At 32.7% G+C, this 19587-nt stretch overlaps 1 protein-coding gene across 4 annotated transcripts in view; it reads right to left on the reverse strand.

Moving 5' to 3' along the window:
* The window catches only part of LOC126820566 (homeobox protein Meis1), a 97452-nt gene that overhangs the window by 25427 nt on the left and 52438 nt on the right, over nt 1-19587 (reverse strand). For all 4 annotated transcript variants that reach the window (XM_050548600.2, XM_050548602.2, XM_050548601.2 and 1 more), the window contains one exon: nt 12467-12612. In XM_050548600.2, the coding sequence (XP_050404557.1) occupies nt 12467-12612 (146 nt within the window). The remainder of the gene's footprint in view (nt 1-12466; nt 12613-19587) is intronic.

Consider the following 19587-nt stretch of genomic DNA (forward strand, 5'->3'; position numbering starts at 1 on the left):
CAATATTCTCTCACTAAATCAATTCATTATTTATAGTAAATAAGCGTATTAATATCATAAATATTATTATAAAATTATAGCTTTTGATTAGAAGAAAAGTTGGAAATGAAGCAAGAAGGAACATCTGTTGTTATAAGTCTAAAGGCTCAATATTGATCCTGAGCTAAGTTTGTAACATATTTATTTTACTGTTTGCTCTCAATTTACATCACAAAGGAAACCTTCAATAATCCGTTTTAATGGCTGATTTGGCAAATTGCAGTGAAGAAATTAAATTAAGTACTTTTGATACTTTTTACAATTTGGAAAATTCTTTCATGGTTTATGCTCTTTTATTAATCCTCTTAAAGGTTTTCTTTACACAGGTGTATGTGTATATATATATATATATATATATATTTATATAAATATGTCTCATTGTTAATATCCTTAAATGACATTTAGAAGTAGAGGTACAATATTCATAATAACACAACTTTATGGATTTACTACTTTTAGTTTATTACATGCAACGTTTCAATACCCTTACAGGTATCTTTATCAAGCAATGGTCAACAATGAATAACAACCTACATTTATAGTACATCCATGTCTCATTGTTAATATCTATCATTCTAGATAAATCAAGTCTCATTCTTATAGATTTATTTTCACCCCAAAAATACTATATGTGAATATAAATATACAATTATACTTTTTATCCTTTTTGTTCTTTGTGTGCGTAATATTTGTTTGATATACATGTACCAGTAAGGGACCATAGCAAATTTGAACACTCAAGTCCATACGAATAACCCACAGAAATATTTAAACCCAACCACCTATCCATCCGTGCCCATGTAGTAAGAAAATGTTGACACCTTTCCGTTGATGATTCAATATTAAATTATTAACAAATAAAGTAATAAAGCATTGTTTATATCTAGTACACATACTAATTTGTAAGTTTGTTTTGTGATTGTATATTAAAACATAAGATCCGTAATCTGACACCTTGCCTCTATTTCCAAGAGACTATGATATGACAGGAATGTATGAATAAATAATCAAATCTTGGTAGCGATAGGGGAAAGGGACAAGGATTGTCTCGAAACTAATGCAATATACATGGAAATGAAAAAGTCTCTAAAGACAATGTAGCAAGACAAACATAAGTCATAGAGCAATAAGGACATGTTTGTGTGTATCCGCAAGAATTATTATTAATTTTGTGAACAGCTGCCCGTCAATGTTAGGAAGTAAATTATTACAATCATTCAGTCATAATTAAGAAACAACATGTTTCAATGATCCATAGGTGTTTATCACTTTGTTCAATAATATATGATTGCGAGACAGAAATAATTTATTATCATACTACATGTAATTCTGCAATAGGTAAAATCTATTTGCGAAGGGTGTATTATAAATTCTGGAAAGTGTTGTACACGCATTTTCCCCCACTTGAAATTATGACAAATTTATAATTGCATATTTGTACAACTGCAGATACTATGATATCCTGCTAAAATCATAAATAATTCTTCACACCGATAACTGACAAGTTATGGAACTTTGGACAACTTTATGATAGGTTAAAGCATTGTTTCCTCACATCAAAGACTAGCCTGAGTGCTGACTCCAGTAATAAACTGATTACTAAAATGTCAGAGCAGTTGATCAAGCCACAACAATATCTAAATATGCTTATTAACTGGTTTGTGATTCAAATGAAAGGTCAATGATAGTTTAGAACCATTTTACCTCGGATGTGATTACCTAATTCTCCAACGATCGCAGGAAATACCACTAGAAACAGTTTTTAAGTCAGGGTGCATCCAAATGTCATTCTCATTTCCCAAAATCCGCAAGTTTTTAATGATGGGGGAAAAATCAGACTCAATTGATACCAATTTGATGATGGCTAAATGAAAATTCAACTTTTTCTGTGCCTTTTCTGGTTTTGTTTTTACCCCAGAGACAGCTGATTGTATAGAAAATTCAGATAATTTAAAATCATTCAATCATACTTTTAATCTCTTTGGAAAAAAACCCTTCAGAGTTTAATTTAAGCAGAGGTTCTTCAATTTATTCCTTGGTTTATATCTACAGAATTTCTCCCATCTTTTAAACAGTCATCAGGCGGAAGGATTTCATTTAAATAAGGTCAGCACCAAAGTAAGGAAGATGACCTCGCATCTTGTGTTTTTTCTTGGCAAAAATGAGCCACCACTGCCATTGGTTTTATTTCATTTAAAATAGGTCAGAAAGGTGTCATTTTCTGAGAAAGCAACCATTAATCTCTGTTTCTCCTATGACCCAAATTTAGACAGACTGTCTCATAGGTCTTCAATTGAGGAAATATTAGCTCCCAAGGGCTACCCAGGTTTTTTCTCCTGATCTTAATTCCGCAGATCACCACAATTTTCTCAATGATGGATTAGCTATAAAACATCCGACTGATTTTCTCTCAATTCTTCTCCCTCGACTACTTTCTTGCACTTATTTTCAAATTTTCAGAATTGGACATGTTCTTTCTAAGATTGGGATTAAACTCAAGCTAACAATGTTAATGCATATATCTCCTCAGCAAGTTTCTAGCTGTAGGTCTTTCATTTTACCATTATCAGCGCCAGTCCAGATAAGCTGTCCAGGAAAGTTGTAAAATTGATGTAGGAGCTCTCCTCCTTACTATGAGTTACTTCATGTTTAGAAAAGCTGTCAAAAGTACTTCAGCAGGTCTACACTGAAATAAATAGACCATATTTTCACAGTTTATCAAACTAAACTCCTGCTTGCAGAAGGCCTGAAGGTGTATTCCCAATCACCATGAAAATAAACAAACTTCATGTATATGGGAGCTCGCAGTGCCGATTTATTTCTCTGTTAGATTTTAGTTTACTTTTCTCCATATGGCAACATACAGGTCACTTGCCTACAGATACTTACAGTAATATCATTACAATATATACACAGATACAGCCTGACCAGAAATCACACTTCATAATAAACACATCTTAACAAATATACTCTCAACTGTCACAATTTCAATTCAAACCATGTCAAAATATAACAGTCAGAAAATTCTTTATTCTTTTGTCCTCCATTTTCTTTCAACCATTAACCGCGGGACTTCTTTATCAATATATATTATGAAATAATTGATATTAATAATAACTAGATGAATTTACAAGATTGTTAACTGCTGAATGTAAACTTGTTCAAGTTGCTATTTAATCTTGACATATTAATTTTAACTGCTTAACTGACTTGTCAAGAAGGTCTTTAACCAATTGAGTAGTAATACATGTGTGCATTTCTGCCTAATTACATACTTCAAAGATCTTTTTAAAAAAAAATTCAGTAAAAATATATAACACTTGAATTCGGGTCAGATAGATACATCTTTACATTGAATTACCTAATTCAAGCAAGACTGATATTTTCTCCCTTATTTCACACTGTCTACGAATTTATAGAAATTTGTGACAATTAGCATGAAGCCTGTGATTTATGTGCTCAATTTTATCACTCCACACATCAATGATTTTACTATAATGTGCTCACTAGCTTTACTTTATATTGCTAGTTGAGTGGCAGAATTTGTCAAACACTCTTGGATAACGTTCAATGAACAACAAATAAATAAGGAAGCAGATTTTCCACCTTCCCTGAATTCAAAGGCAAACTTTGCTAATACCGTTTAGCAACTCGCCCTTGCCTCAAAGAACACAACATGCTGAGCCTGACAACTTCTTAAAAAGAAATTAGATCCTCTTTCAGCTGTGAATGTAATCTTGTAATTTCATATTATTTATTTACATAGAATGAAATAGCAATTCAATAAATTAAAAACATTTCTATTTTCATAAATATATTATGTAATGGGTAAAACATGAGAGAATTGGTAAAAACCCGAACAACCTCGTAAAAATATCTAAAACTGCGGAATTCCTACATTGCAACAGCAACAAAAGATATTTAAGGCCATCTTTTCAACAGTAAAAATGTCCCATTTACTACAAATTAATGCAAAGTATGTACTTATTCTGTCTTAAAAGTAATTCCTCTAAGAATTTCCAGCTTTTGCCAAAGAATTAAGTTGGTTTTTAATCCCTTAAAACTGTTGAGTAATACAGAGAAAGACGTCTGCTAAGGACTTGAAAAATTATCTCTCTTGGAAATAAAACCAAGTTGTCAAATCATTAAACTTATTCCCTATAGTCTGACTTTTTTGAAGTAATGTCTTCTTTATTACCTCTGCAAAAGGAAATTTTATCTAAAAAAATTGAAATCTGATTCTTTCAGTGTGCTTTCTACCCATAATAATTACAAGCAAAAAATGTGTTGTTCCTTGTCTGCATTATACACTAGTCTCTCTAGACAGTACCTAAAGTGAAACTTTAACCGCTACACAATTGTCTTCAACAAAATCTACTATTACAAAATATTTCTCGTTCTTTTGAATAACAGTGAAAAAAAAAACTATTGCTATCTATATCTGAAAGACAATATTTGCCAATAATTCCTTTATTTTCATTCCAGAAACTCGACAGTTAAACTAAACATAATACAAGTTTGTTTTTCCAAGACAATTTCAGGATTATTCTATCTCCTCTTTTTTCTCGGCTAAACCCCAAAACAATTGCTGGAAATCATAGCACAACAAGAAAACAATTTGTGTAAATGACAAAAGAATGGATTGAATTTCTTAACCATGTAAAAGTTATTTGAGGGATTTTGACAGAAGTTGACAGGTTTAATTGTAAGGTTTATTTCATTACTAGTTAGTTGATTGATGACTAGGTACCTAAATACACAGTTCTGCTATGAATACAAATACATGTCTGCTTCAACCTTGCTTTACATAATGACAAGAAAACTCACCATACAGAATATTGGCAAATGTAGCATGATTTAAATAGTGTTTGTGATTCACTTATTATTCAATCCAAATTGTCCAGCTTTCAAATTTTCTGCAGAAGTAAATCTACAGCCACCATTTCATTAAATCTACAGCTACCATTTCATTAGATCTACAGCCACCGCCATTTCATTAGATCTAAAGCCACCACCATTTCATTAAATCTATAGCCACCATTTCGTATCTGATGGCTCACAATTTTATTTTTGAAATGCTTATTTACAAATTTTAAAGAATAACATGGCACAGATTTGATATAAGGTTAAACTAGGCATTTATCAGATTTGTGTGAAATTTTAACAGTGGACTTTTATCAAAGACATATTTTTGTTCTCTTTAAAATGTTTTTTTTTGCAGTTCTTGTACCAGATTGATAGCTTTTGTATCAGTTGCCATTTAAAGTCTTTTTATGCAAATTACACTGCATCTTGTTTTGGTAAAGGTTTTGGAGGGGTAAAAAATTCAAGAAAAAAGTAATGTGGAATTTTATCTTGGTTTTGTTTTATATTGAGAAGTTTACCTGCCAAGGGTGTATTGTACTGGGTGTGGACTATTAGCTACAGTTTTTGCTTATCATCACAGTACATAACTTGACATGGCCTAAAGTATTATCAGTGCTTAGTCAGGCTTTCTCAATTTCTGATTCATCCCCTTAGTTTCGAAGAGAGAAAGATATATGCAAAACAAGATGTAAACATGTTAAATTTTGTAATAAGATGTTGCATGTTTGTTTGGGTTTTTTTGGGTTTTTTTAAAAAAAACCACTTATATTATATTCATTCAATATTTCTTTTATCCTGAAATTAAATCAGAAACTTCTGAATTATCTATTAATTTTGCAAATAATTGATCAACAAATTATATCAATATATATTTTATTTGAAAATTGATTTATAAATTAACAATGGAGCCTTAATTTTTGTTTAGCCTTTAACCGAACCCTTACCTCAATTTTCAAAACATTGCTTTAATCATGAATCAGAATAGGCCTACTTAGTTAGAACAACAATGGCAAGTTTACAGTATAGAACACCTATTACAGCTAACAGGGCCTGATATAAGAAATATGTGGCTTATCTAGTGACCTCTCACTATCTACATTGACCCTTGTTCAACCCCTGCAGATGGCCACTCAACTAGACTGATACCTTTCCCTTATTACTTCATTACAGACTCTTGTTGACTTTTACCCACTGTTGTTTTTTTGTCTAGATTAGTTTTTATGTTGTTGTTTATATCTTTGTTTTATAGTTTTTGACATGATCCTGTCAAATTTACTCCTTTTGTTTTGTCTACCTTTCTGTGTCAAACACTGGCACAGTACCCAAAATAATTATACACTCCTGGGATGTTTCCCCCAAGACTATTCGATTATTTAAGCTACTTTTTGAACCTGTTGACAGATTAGTCATTTATAATAAAAGTTTTTAAATATGATCAGGGGAGACTATTCATGGAAATAATTCAAAATTTCATAACATTTTCATTCCAAAAAAAAAACTGTCATTGAACAATATGCATAGATATATTTCTTTCTGCCTTATTAATGAGAAAACTATTTGTTTTTTTTTTAAACGATTTATTTTTCTTTTTACGACCAGTGTATCAAAATGTTGTTAGTAAAATGTATTTCATGTAAATGTGATTTTATTCACAAAATGCTCTTCAACATTTTATCAAATTTACTGTCTGACAAAGTTTTCAAAATGTAAATTCCTGGAACATAGATTACTTTTTAGACTTCCAAAAATTTGAATAAAATCTTTTGATTGAATCACAAGTGGTATATTATTTTGAATCAACAGTTTATACAGAATTGCTATCATAGATTGATTCTCTGAGAAAATAAACTGATTTATAAGCGGAAAATAATAAGTAGTTTCTGAAGTGTGGTTATTATGTAATAAAGTAGTTAAAATCCATGTTGACCAGTAGGTGACCACAAGGGTATCCATGGGTGTCTAAGTATTGTTTGGTCAGCAAGTGATGTGACACTGTGACAAATGTCCTCAAGAGGTGTGAAGCTTTACACAGTAATGATACTATATCCCCCTACCCCCTAGAGAGAAGGGGAGGAGACTTGGTTACATTTTAAATGATCTTATTACACTTGTCACTTGTGGCATGATGTATTTACTCCGATAGAAAAATAAATCATGGCTAAAACAGGGTAGTAAATATCCCTTGGTTTCAGTTACAAGTACTGGGAGACAAAGTTACGACCATTGACTTATTGTTGTCTAATATCTAAGCCATAAATAAATCATTGTAAACGGACAGAAAAAAGGCTGGTTCCTTTGTAAATATACCAATAAAGGGTGGGGAAGTTAGGGTCATTTACTACAAAATGACATCCACAGTGAACAAAGACTCTCTTATGCCAACCTGGCTTAAGAAACAGCAATTGTAAATTGTAATGGATGTTCCTAAACATTAAAACAATAATTATCCTGTCACAATTAACTCCATTTTAAAATAGATGATCACTGACAGTTCAGTGTCTCATTTGGTTTAAATTGACTTCTTTCTTACAGAATGAAAAATCAACTTAAAGCACAACAGGTCATGAGCATTTTACTCTTAAAGCTAATGAAAAAAATAGAATCTAAATTTCCAAACCATCACAATTAAGATTTTTCTAACAAAAAATTTGAATTAAAACTACTCCATTCATTGAGATGTTTTTTCTTTTGCTGGGAGAACCAGGAGAGAGTGAAATTATAATAAATTTGAGTGATGTGAGGAAACTACAGGAGTAAACAATAAGCCCATAAAGTAATTAAACTCCAGCCAAGCAACTTGACTAGCAACTAGTAGGGGACAGTCTTTAACTCAATAGGTCATTTGTTCCAAGTATTGGTCAATTCATTAGGAGGCCTGCTGAACTGGACAATGGCCTGACACTAACTTAAGTCAAGGTTAGATCGGTGACACTATTAAGACCCATATACCACCCGCATCATCTCTGTGGTCAATTTAATCTAGCCACTATGTTACCCTGGTCAACCCAAATATGCATGCGACCATAGTGTTCGTGGTTATATTAATCAACATACTGTATGAATAATTTCAAGGCAGTGAATCTATTTTCGTAAATATCTCTTTAATTGCTTGCTCTGAGCAAGGAGTTTTGAATCTGTTGATGAATGAACAGTCTTGTATTTAAAATGTGATCATTCATTACGAGTGTATTTTAAATATGGCTGATAATCATATGACATCCATACATGGTATTATTATCACTGAGGTCACGTTTTCTCTGCTGCCATGGACGTATGCCTAACCCACTAAAAAAGACATTTTAATTTGTTCTTATGCAGATATGCCAGTATAACTTTTTTCAAAGATAGAAAAATAACGAAAATAAATATATAGCAATTATTAAAGAACGGTCTGATAACAATTCTAAAGTCACTTGCCATTAAAGGTTTTGTACTGTACAACTCCGCCCACCTTACGATAAGGGTCTGATTAATACACGAAACTATCTCTTTTGTTCAACAAATTATCACTTTGAGCATGTTATGGTTATTTTGCATGTTCGAGTAGAGTATGTACTTATGACACTGATCTGAGTATTAAGCCATTGTCTCATTTCCGACCGTCTCATAGCCTTTCTCTTTCCCCATGAAATTCTACACCAGGCTAATGGAGCCCTTTCATTCTAATATCTCGTATTGTAAGAGAGACCTTTATTAAAGGTAATGCAATAACATTTTTTCCCCCAATGTATCATTGTTGCACAAATCAGAACCTTTGTAAGAATTCTGTTTGAAAAAGAATTAAAACTATTAAACTTAAACAATGGAGGAAGAATATTAAAACAGTATAATGTATCGTGTACAGCTGCAACAAATTCAATCATCGTAATAATTTGCGATAACACTAAAACTGAAGATTATATTTTTTGCTACGTTTTAAAAACATGCGATCTCGATTTAAATGTTTCTCTTAATCCACTGATTACCAACAAATGATAAATTTATATGGCTTAAAAAAAACAAGTATTTAAGACGTCATCCGATTATATTTTAATTCTTACACTAAATGTATAATAAATTTTATCCCTAATCAAAGGGGCATTAAGTACAATTATAAAAGGTTTAATTCAATTTCTTGAACCCAAATAAATAATGGATTTCTATCACTATATAAAATGTACAAAAGTAGCACTTTAGAGCCAGTTTAAATTAACAGAAACTTTTATGGGTGGCTTCATAACGATTATCAATATTAACATTATTCGGGAGGTCTACGTTTTTATCTTAAGTATGACTGACTAATGGCCTAATGGCAGATAAAGAGAAAAAGTAAATAGCAATCGTGAATAATAATCACTATATGGATAATTCCAAACATTTATGGCCCATTTTATAATATTCTTTCATTGAGTCAGGGAAAATTATCAGAAAATGGACGAAAATTGGATAAAATTTGATCATAGAGCTAAACAGAGGCCTAATTCATGGCAATTCATTGGGTTTTAATCAAATTAGGTACCTGAAGCTCTAAACAATTTAAAGCTATGAGACATATAGGTCTTCCAGTGATGAACCAAATAGCTCATAATGGTATGATTTGCATTATATTCCCTTCCTTGGTAAATTGAATTCTGCCTTATCTGTGCAAGACTGCTCGATCCTGTTAGCCAAATTACTGCCTAGCCTTAAGTCAAAATGGGATTAACTATGGCCGAACACTGGTGGCTAAGTAGATTGTTTATTGCCGAGTATGCAGATGAATTCGGACAATTGTTCCTCTCGTATGGCAAGTCAAGCATTTATTTTCATTTTCACTGTTTATTCCAAAAGCCAAAATGGGTGAAAATGGACCATTTAGAGAGGCCGATGATCACTTTTGGTTGCGTGATAACAAATCAACTGATACACAACGATAATTGGGAAAAACATTCACTGTTAACCCTTCCAAAAAGTTGACCTTTATGAGGTTTCATATAATGGGAGTATGGCTGATGGTTGACAAATATTTGAATAAGACCCATTATAATAATCATAAAAGACAGCATAGTTGTATAAGGAATCGTATGTACATCTCTTAATGTCCATCTCGATTGATTTTGACAAGATAAAACTTTAGAAAGCTTTGCACCCTTTACCACATACTTGATGGCCAATAAACTAAATTAGGTCAAATCATTAATTAGTACATCTATACTAATTATTGATAGATATCATTAAGATATTAATTAATAACCCACTTGGAAAAGATTTAAATCAGTTATCGCACAAAAATCAAGAGACTGACTCCATCATATGCATTGACATATTTATAAACAATCTAGATGTCCTAGTCTACAGCTATCCATAAATAATCAAGACATAAATAGTATTATCTTATTATACAGAGATGGCAAACAGTCAGTCTCTTAATGTTATGGGAAGCTGTAAAAGGCCGTTTGAATTATAAATGACAATGGAAGCGAAGGCTTGAGAACATTGAGCACACTATAATGAGTTGATCAATATTTTCATGCCTCTATGTGTGAAGGTATACGCCAGTCTGTCCGGTAGGTGTGAGACAGATCATACCCACAGCTTACGAGGTACCAACCATTCAAGCGAAAATTCCTTTCTCGATGAAAAAAAAGAGCTCTAAATTCTATGGCTCTTATAAAAGTTGAAATTTTCTCTTGGATATCACGAAAAACAAAAATGATTATATCTGATGTCCATGTTAGATATTAATCCAAAAAAAGATAATTTTTAGCAAAATTGAAAAATATATTAATACACCTTTTTATTCCTATTTACAGATTTCCATTATATTCCTATTTTAAGAGAAAAATCTTTTTCAGCTATGAAATCTTTTAGAGTTGTTTTTCAGTAGCTATATTTATTCAATCATATTATATGTTTCAACAGATCTTGTTTGCAATTGCACATGAATTGCTAGTAGAATTAGATCACGCTTCAAGTGTTCATTAATAGGCTATTACTGTTATAATATTGTGTCTGTTTCTTTTATCCAACACCAAAGGTGCCACCCATGTCTTTAATATAGATATGACAAAAATACACGCCTTGCCAACTATTAAAATCAAGTCGATCATAAAATTGAATGAGACAGATCCTCAGCTCGAGGAAATAAGGTATTGAGAGCAAAAAATAGACAGGACAAAAGCGGAGGTATTCTTTGATTTTAATCAATATATTCTGTAAGGGTATATCGGGCCACAATACTTTTATATCCAATAATCTTCCTATTTATAAATATCATTAATACCATTCTCATATCAATCCAATATAATCACTGTATCCAATACCCTTGAAGCAGATGACTTTTTCAAATGCGTTTTTTTTTCACTTTCGTTCTAAAATAGTGTAAATACCTAGCAAGTGATATTAACAGCTTCAGCATTTATTGTATAGTAAAATTTATGCAAATGAACACACTTATGGATTGTTATTATGAATAATGATTATCGATAACAGTGCGACAAGTTTCAAGTTTCGCTAGTCTCCGAGACATCGACATGTCGGTGATCCAGGTTACGCTACAGTTGAAAATTATTGATATCTTATTCAACATTTACAGAAAATCCCAGGCGGAAAAAACACTTAAAATTATCTTCCAACTTGAGCCGAGTTTTGTTTTTCCCACTTGTCAAAAAGCTTATTAAAAGTTTTTCTATCTGCTAGGGTTACAGTGATGGGCTGTCACACAAATCCTCTGAGCCACGAATTTTATTCTGATAAAGTCGGAAAACTAACACATTTCTCCAAATCTAGCCAAGGATGCCAATCATAGCCAAGTTTCTCATTAACGCTCCAGGCTTTTAATTCGTTTTCTAATTCTTGTATCTAAGAAGGTAGAAAATTATCAAGCTCAAGCCAGTGAAAAATAATTCCATTTCGTATCCCTATCATCTTAACAGAAAAATGATAATCGCCGATTTTCGATTACCAGCTCTGGTGCAAGTCAATCGGCCTAGAAGTCATGAATGTTAATAGAAAAATATCATTGGCCTTGTGAGCACAGCCCCTGATTCACACACATTTGACGCATAAAGAGATTCTCTCCATCAAACAAGAGACAGTTGTTTATCCCCATCTCAAAGAATCAAGGATATTTTGTGGATACAAGTATCGAAAGGGATTATATTAAACTCCACATAATGCTCTTATTATGACCAATTTTGAAGTTAGCATGTCAGAGAATAATAAGTCTGATGATGATAAATTACCGTAAAAAACTTTCGACAAAATAATTGAAAAGACTTCAAACGAAAGATGAGGGAAAAGATGTAACTGTATTTTGTATGTAATCTTGTTGAAGGTTGTATGCTTTTAATAGTGTAATTAAAAAACCTACTACTATCTGTATCATTTGAAAATATTGGTATTAGTTATAAGTCTATCTATGCTAATTAAATATCAGAAACTGTTCTTATTTTATTGTTCAATGAAAAATCTATTATTTTATTCCCCAGAACAGTTTAAAATTTGATTTACTCTTTACTCTTATGTGAAAAACTTTGATTTTTGGTTGCAGGAATAGGGCCAATGATGAAATACAGATATCATATTATATAAGATTTCTTACCGACAAATGTTGAAAAAGCCATGCTCTCATGATATTTGTTGCAACTTTTGGAAATATTCCTCGCTTTTTTGAGCGTTTTGTTCTATCACCGTTTTCTTCATCTTCAGACCCTTCCCCTGATCCCAGGCTATTATCCAAACCATCACCTGAAAAATAAATTAAAATAAAATAAAATTTTTGGACATCTTGGGTCAACAAAAGCATGCAACATTAATTTGATATCCATATTGTATAATATTTCTGAATTGCATGATTCCAATTATGCAAATAACATTAATCATGATTAATTATCCACTATAATTATCCATTCACAAAATTTAAATCCTTAATTCCCTTTGACCAAGATGAAATTATGATTTTAATTTTTCAGGAATAAAAAAAAAATATCACAAGTCGCGATGAAAAATGAAAGGGAAAGAAAAAAAGCCAACAACAAAGAAACTAGTGGAGGACTTGTGAAGCAGAAAAGTTGATGTAAATTGTCTAATGTGTGGCATGTGCAGGCCTTGAACGTACAACAATGCCTAGTTTGGTGTGAAGCCAAGTGACAAATTATCAGAAAGAGATATTCAATATTGAATAAAACAGGAAAAAAGAAACTCAACCTTAATAGAATGAGAATTTGGAGAGTAGAAAGACTTCTATTCTCTATTTCCATGCCTGGCTGTTCCGCGTCACCGAATCTATAGTAAGGGATTATAATAACGCCTATATGATTTAAAAGGCATGGCCCATTTTTGTTCTGCACAACTCCAGTATTACAAATATGGCCAGCTTTTTTCCAATATTGATCTCTAAATGAACTGATTTGCTCCAGAAACTCCAACAATGTGAGTAAAAGTGATAATTTTGTATCATTTAATCCTTATCTTGTTGAAGTAGAATAATAGAGCTACGTGTGGTATTGACAGCAATAATACTACCATATGCTTAGATCCCACTTCATACAGTCTCTGTGGGCGTATAAAAAAAAATACAATTTCATTCCTACATATATCTTATAGATAATTAAAAGATTAACTTATATTTTAACCTTTGTAAGTAAGAAAACTAACTGATCAGAGTTGTTTTTAATCAATCTGATTAAATCACTGATCCTATTTCGTTTCGTTTTTTTTTATAGTTCAAAATTTCGTTTTACTTGTCTTTACTACAGTAGGATTTGAAGAGTTGTTATATTACCAGCAGTTTGGTTGAAGTGAGGGATAAGCCAATGAAATGGTCTGTTACAGCGACTTCTTGGCGTGCCATGCATGGAACTGTGCGTAAACCACTACAAACGTCAACACTGATTGATTAATCAATGTCTGACGTCATAGGGTCAAAAGCCGTTCGTACGACCTTCGAGTACAACTTTGTCAGATCTTCATGTAGTATAAAAAAAACGAAACAAAATATAGATCTGTATTTTAATCAGATTGGTTTTTAATATGTAAAGAACTATCCCATCATTTCTGAGATATTAAAAGTTTTCAAGAGAGAGACAGAGAGAGATAGGATTTAACATCCACTCAATAATTCACTTGTATGTACGGGTCTTAAGCAGTACCGACGAGGTTAGATAGAAGTCTTCATAACGGCAAACCAACTGATAAAATAAATTATTTAATATGCAAGGAAGTGGCCATTATTAGGACGTTTGTTCATATTGACATAAAAAAAAATGAAATTAGATTAAGTGATTAATTGGTAATGATAGTTTATTATTTGTCTATATGCTGACAGATGTATTAACAATACTTCAAATATCTCCAACCAAAAGACAAGCTATTTGATTTAACAAATCTTGTGTGCTTTGTCGGTCTGTTCAAACACTAACAGGTTAACTTTACTGATTTGAAACCCCAAATATCTATTGTTCTCAATCAATCGTATTGTGTAAGAATCTTCTTAAGAGATGAGCCTTTCCAAGTCGAACAAATAGATTCTACTGTTGGGGCAAATTGTGAAAACAATTTCTACTCAATAGGATATCATTTGAACAATTAGAAGGGCTGATGCTGCAGGGGACACTGGAATCCTAATATAGAGAGAGGCTGAGCCAACAAATTTAATTTCTTGGACAAATAATCACCAGTCTAAAGAGATCGCCTATGATGCAACATGCCGCAAGATTGTTTACAAAGCAAGCAGTTTGCCGGCATTAACTGGCAATCGGGTTCTTAGATTTAAACAGAGCTAGAGATAATCACACCATAATGTATCTATTTGGATGTTTAGATGGTAACAAAGTGAGGCTTTGTTGAGAAAATTTCCAGGATCAGAAAGGCAAAGATAACAAGTCGGGCCAGCAGCTGGAAACATCTGATGTATTTTACCATTACATTGGTTAATATAACTAATTATTCCCCGAGCTACTCTCTTGCTTACTTTTATCTATGTATATAAATTCTTTTATTTATTTAATTTGTGGAATAACTTAGGATAGAGAAGACATAAACTTAGACTAACTTCTAGAAGGTGGTGAAAAGTGTTTTTTAATTCCTAGTCTTAAAAAAAAAAAGGTGAGAATTTAAAAAATGTTGGTGTTCACTGGAATGGCTGTGAAATAGTGATAAAAGAAAATGGGTGCACTGGTTAATTTGATTTAGGTCTTGTAAATTGGATTTAAATCAATTAGTTTGAGTGAAGATGTTGCTATATGTAGAAATTAGTCCCAGGTCGCACTTTGGTCATAGGTACAATTTAGTTATAATCACGCAATCTCTCGATTCTAAACTTAAACGCAGTCCTCTCATTTCCGTAATCGTATATTTTACCAGATTACATGAACACAAAGAGCGGGAAAATCTAATATATTTAGCCCATTCCACCAATATGATTTAATTTACAGAGCTTGAAATGTGATTAGGGACTGGTTAAAAAAACATTGAAGAAAAACTTGAGAAAACTGATCCAAATTCTTCAAGAATCTGACCACACTTGAAACTGAACACTTGTGGGTTATTTCCCCTGATAAATATTGCTTCATAACAAGTAATCCATTCAGAGTGTATTCTGCCTGAGGGAGCTGTCAAACCATGTATCCACAAGTGCCGATCGCTACATGCCTCAAAAATCTCTGATTTCATTCTGAGCAATAGATGCGCTGCCAAGTGGTTGATTTTTATTTAGGAACTGTCAATTTTCCTTACGTAATTTACAAGTGTTCTGGGTGGTGAATGGATGAAAATGACGGATATGTGTATTCAGTGATAGCAAGTTGCACAATACGAATACTCCATCATTCAATTACAGCTAAAAATAACCCTTAATACAGGCTCGAAGAAAATAAGAGTGGATTTAACAGTGTTTGTGTTTTAAAGAAGTGATTACCCACAATTCTACTTTCAAATCCAGATTGTTATCTTTTAGAAAATTGGAGAAATCCAGAGTGCAAATTGCTTTTTCTTTTCATGCCAACATTTTCTCACGATATCAACTGAATTTTGATAAAACTGCGCTTTAGAGAGCAGTACTCACTTCCTGTACAACATCAATTAATTTATACATAAAATTTTGTTTGGTTAAAAACCTTTTTATTTCCTTACTTACAGAAGATCAACAAAAACAGCCAAAAGCATGATGCTATTAATCAATCTAATTACAAAATATCAACAAAAAGTTTAGAATTTTGAAAAACAATCTATTATTTTAATTAAATTTGCCAAATTGGATGATTCTTGTGACTGAAATTAAAGCTGAAGACTGTTTTTATTTCTTACTTCAGATCATTTTTTTTATGATCCTAATTTTGCATATTGTTGGTTTCTGTAAATAATCTTGACGAAGTGAGGATAACAGTAACCGGTAAATGAAATATCTAGAGAGCATTACTGGTTGATGAATAAATGTTAAAGTAAAGAAAGCCGTACATCTCTGACCACTGATTCCACGGCTTCCGAGAACGAGTAGGAAACCCTTTCTTAGAGACCACTCTTACTAAAATTCATTATCTTCCAGTCGGTGACTTCCTCACTGCCGAGCAAGTAGGTCTAGCTGTCAGCTTTAGTTAAAATACCCATCCATCAGAACTAACCTGTACAGATCTCAGCTTGTCCATGCTACATCGCGCTGACGGACTAACAAGGCCATTCAGGAAATTTGTACAAAGAATTGCGGTGAATTATTAGAAAGACAAGCTAAATTAATATATGGCATACAAAGCTTAAAGTGGAAGATAAAGACGAAAATCGTATCCATGCAAAATCTGATAAAGATTGGATGTCATTCCGGCTTTTTATAAAATATCACTAGCAATATGGTGATATCTGTATGATAGATCACTTCTATAGGCCTTGAGTAACATACAATATGATAAATCAAAGCATTAAAAAAAAATCGTACGATTAAAACATAATGATAGATTTCACATTAATATAATTAAAGACTGGATTGGGCAAGTTTGCAATCAGTGAGTGGGCAAGTTTTCAATCAGTGAGTGGGCAAGTTTGCAATCGGATAATCACTATGTTATATCACCCTCATAACAAGAATTTAATTGTATTTTAAAAAAAAAGTATACATGGTATATCAAGCAACAACAGTTATTCTAGAGCAGAGTGCATATAGATATTGAATTAAATAGCAAAGAATCAATTTATTTTTCTAACTGGATTAAAAGAATCCAATTAAATATACATTTTGTTTATAGAGTATGTAATAATGTGCGTCTAGAAAATACAGTAATAGTATATTGAACAGACATTAAAGCTTTATTGTTAACAATAACTGGATTAATCAAGTCTACATTGTTAATCCCCCGACAAATCATCAATATACCTTGCCTACTTAACTAACATATAAAAAAACCTTAAAGATCATATTAGGCCAACATGATGTGTCTTTGACAAGGTCGTCTATTTGGTATTTATTGCCGTGAAAATTGAATCGGAAAAACCAACAATAGGCCAGGTTTACGGCCTGCCTTGATAGCGAGGTGTGGAACTGACAGTCTTAACAATAATCGCCCCAATGGTTTCATTGTATTCTGGTGAACTGAGGCTGATTATGGCAGGCTATTTCCCTCGCCCTAGGAGTCGACCAGGAAAGAATTGCTACACCTCTATACCTGCTGTGCTATGCAGACGGTCGCACTCAACAGACAATGCCCTCTAGTGAAGACTAGAAAAACAACGCCCAAAGGGAGTATCGTTTTTCTCGATGCCTGGCTGGCTTGCTGGGCTTATGTGTCACTTCAATGTGTGTAAGCCTCTCTAAGGACATTGACTATAGTATGGCATATAGCACTCTCGTCTGATGCATAATTCATGATTTTATTGAATCAAAAATATGACTTTGTACCGATTCTCATATCGTCTAATATTATCGTAAACATATCTGCCATAAGATACTTGTTTTTCACGTCTTTCAGTTCTAATCCCTTCTTTTATCTTCAATATTCTACTGTCATGGGGAATGTTGGCCAATTCCAGATATTTTTTAACCAAACATGCCAAGCCAATTCATGCTAAAAAAATCATGTCCTTCTCTTAGTCACTTTAATTTTTTAGATTACCAGTTTTTTTTCTGCATTTTTGGATAAAAGCAAGTCATAAATTTCAATAACTCAAGTACAGAAACTAGTAGAAGGCATTTCATTATTTTTGCTAAATAAGGATGAAATTTTATGAGACCGAAATGAGCCATTATGATAAAGAATTTGAGTGATCATGGGAATGGTGTTATCAGAAGTCTATTGATTTCCCTGTAGTTTGGGAATAGTATTATTGAGGGTATATTGCTTCAGTTGATTTGGCAAACATGTGAATAACTTAAGGAACTTGGAAACCAAGTGCTGGTATTGGTACGTCCGCAATGCCGTGACCGATATCATGGCAATTGACGATGGGGAAAAAATCTTCTCACATCCCTTGTCAAATTAGAAGGGTGATGCTGTCATAAATGTATAATCCTGCTAATGACGAGAGGATAACTTTCAACAAATCAGCTGTCAGAGAGGAAAAACTGATTGGGGTTTGAGATCCTACAATTTGGAGAAAAGAGCGTTTGATGGACAGGGAGTGATAAGGGTCGATCTCAGTCGGAGATATGGTTTGTAATGAGCCTTTGTTTGTCTAATCATAGGACCGTTTTCTTCTGACAAACAATTCCTGTCTAGTGGGTGTCAGGGGTCAGGCAATAATCTGGCTAATTCCAAACAACTTCTTTGCCAAAACGAGAACTCGAAACTCCAGAAATCTTGAATAAGTCTGCGATTTCAAGACAAATGGGTCATTATGGTTTTAAATTTGATGCTAACTGTGTAGTTTTCTCCTCTTCCATACATTAATTAGAAAATCTTACTGAACTCTATTCTTTCTTGGCAATTCAAAAACTTCCAGTAGCTTTTGAAAAATATTTCATGAGTGTCGTTTTATTGAGGGGAAAATGTGCTCAAAATGGTCACTAATTATTTCATATTGAATGGACAATACAAGACGTTCGATAATGGCTACTTCAATTAAAGGATGGAAAACACTTTGTTTTAAGATTATTTTTGGCACTGTAGCCTAACAAAAACAAAATTGATCCAATAATGTTTTTTCAAGAGTACAACATTTCAGAAGGGAATAGTGGACCTGAGATTTACTTTAGCCTGTCTTTTAGCCCAATGTTGTAGGTTCTTTCAATTAGTCGTGTATTTCCAATAGCCTAGACTAACAAGAAGTAATAATTTGGCTAAATCTTAAAATGAGCGTTTCACCATTGATTTTTGTTTGTCATTACCAACTCTCTCTCCACTATACCCGTTATTGGCGGTAGTGATTATTGGTTGCTATGCTGGAATCAATAGGCAGACCCAGCACCGTCACTAGTAGAATTATGATTTGTGAAAATATGGCAAAATTTCAAAATAAATGATAAAAAGCACTGGATTGGTTGAAACATTGATCCGTTGCTGATCTGCATTCTTAATGGCAGAAAATGGAAAGAAAATGGCCTTTACTAATTGCTAATAATCTGAGCGACTCCTCCAAGTTTTTGGCAAATATAATTGGAAATAGTCCGTAGCTTCAATCTAATTAAACTCGTAAAGTCTGTATTGATTTCTCCCGTTTGGTCCAATCACGTCACTAGATTGTCAATAGACACCAGGGCCAAAAGTCAGCCCAAGGTTGGTGTCGACTGCAGAATACCTA

The sequence above is a fragment of the Patella vulgata genome, chromosome 5 (assembly GCF_932274485.2).
Source record: "Patella vulgata chromosome 5, xgPatVulg1.2, whole genome shotgun sequence".
Taxonomy (NCBI): Eukaryota; Metazoa; Mollusca; class Gastropoda; family Patellidae; genus Patella; species Patella vulgata.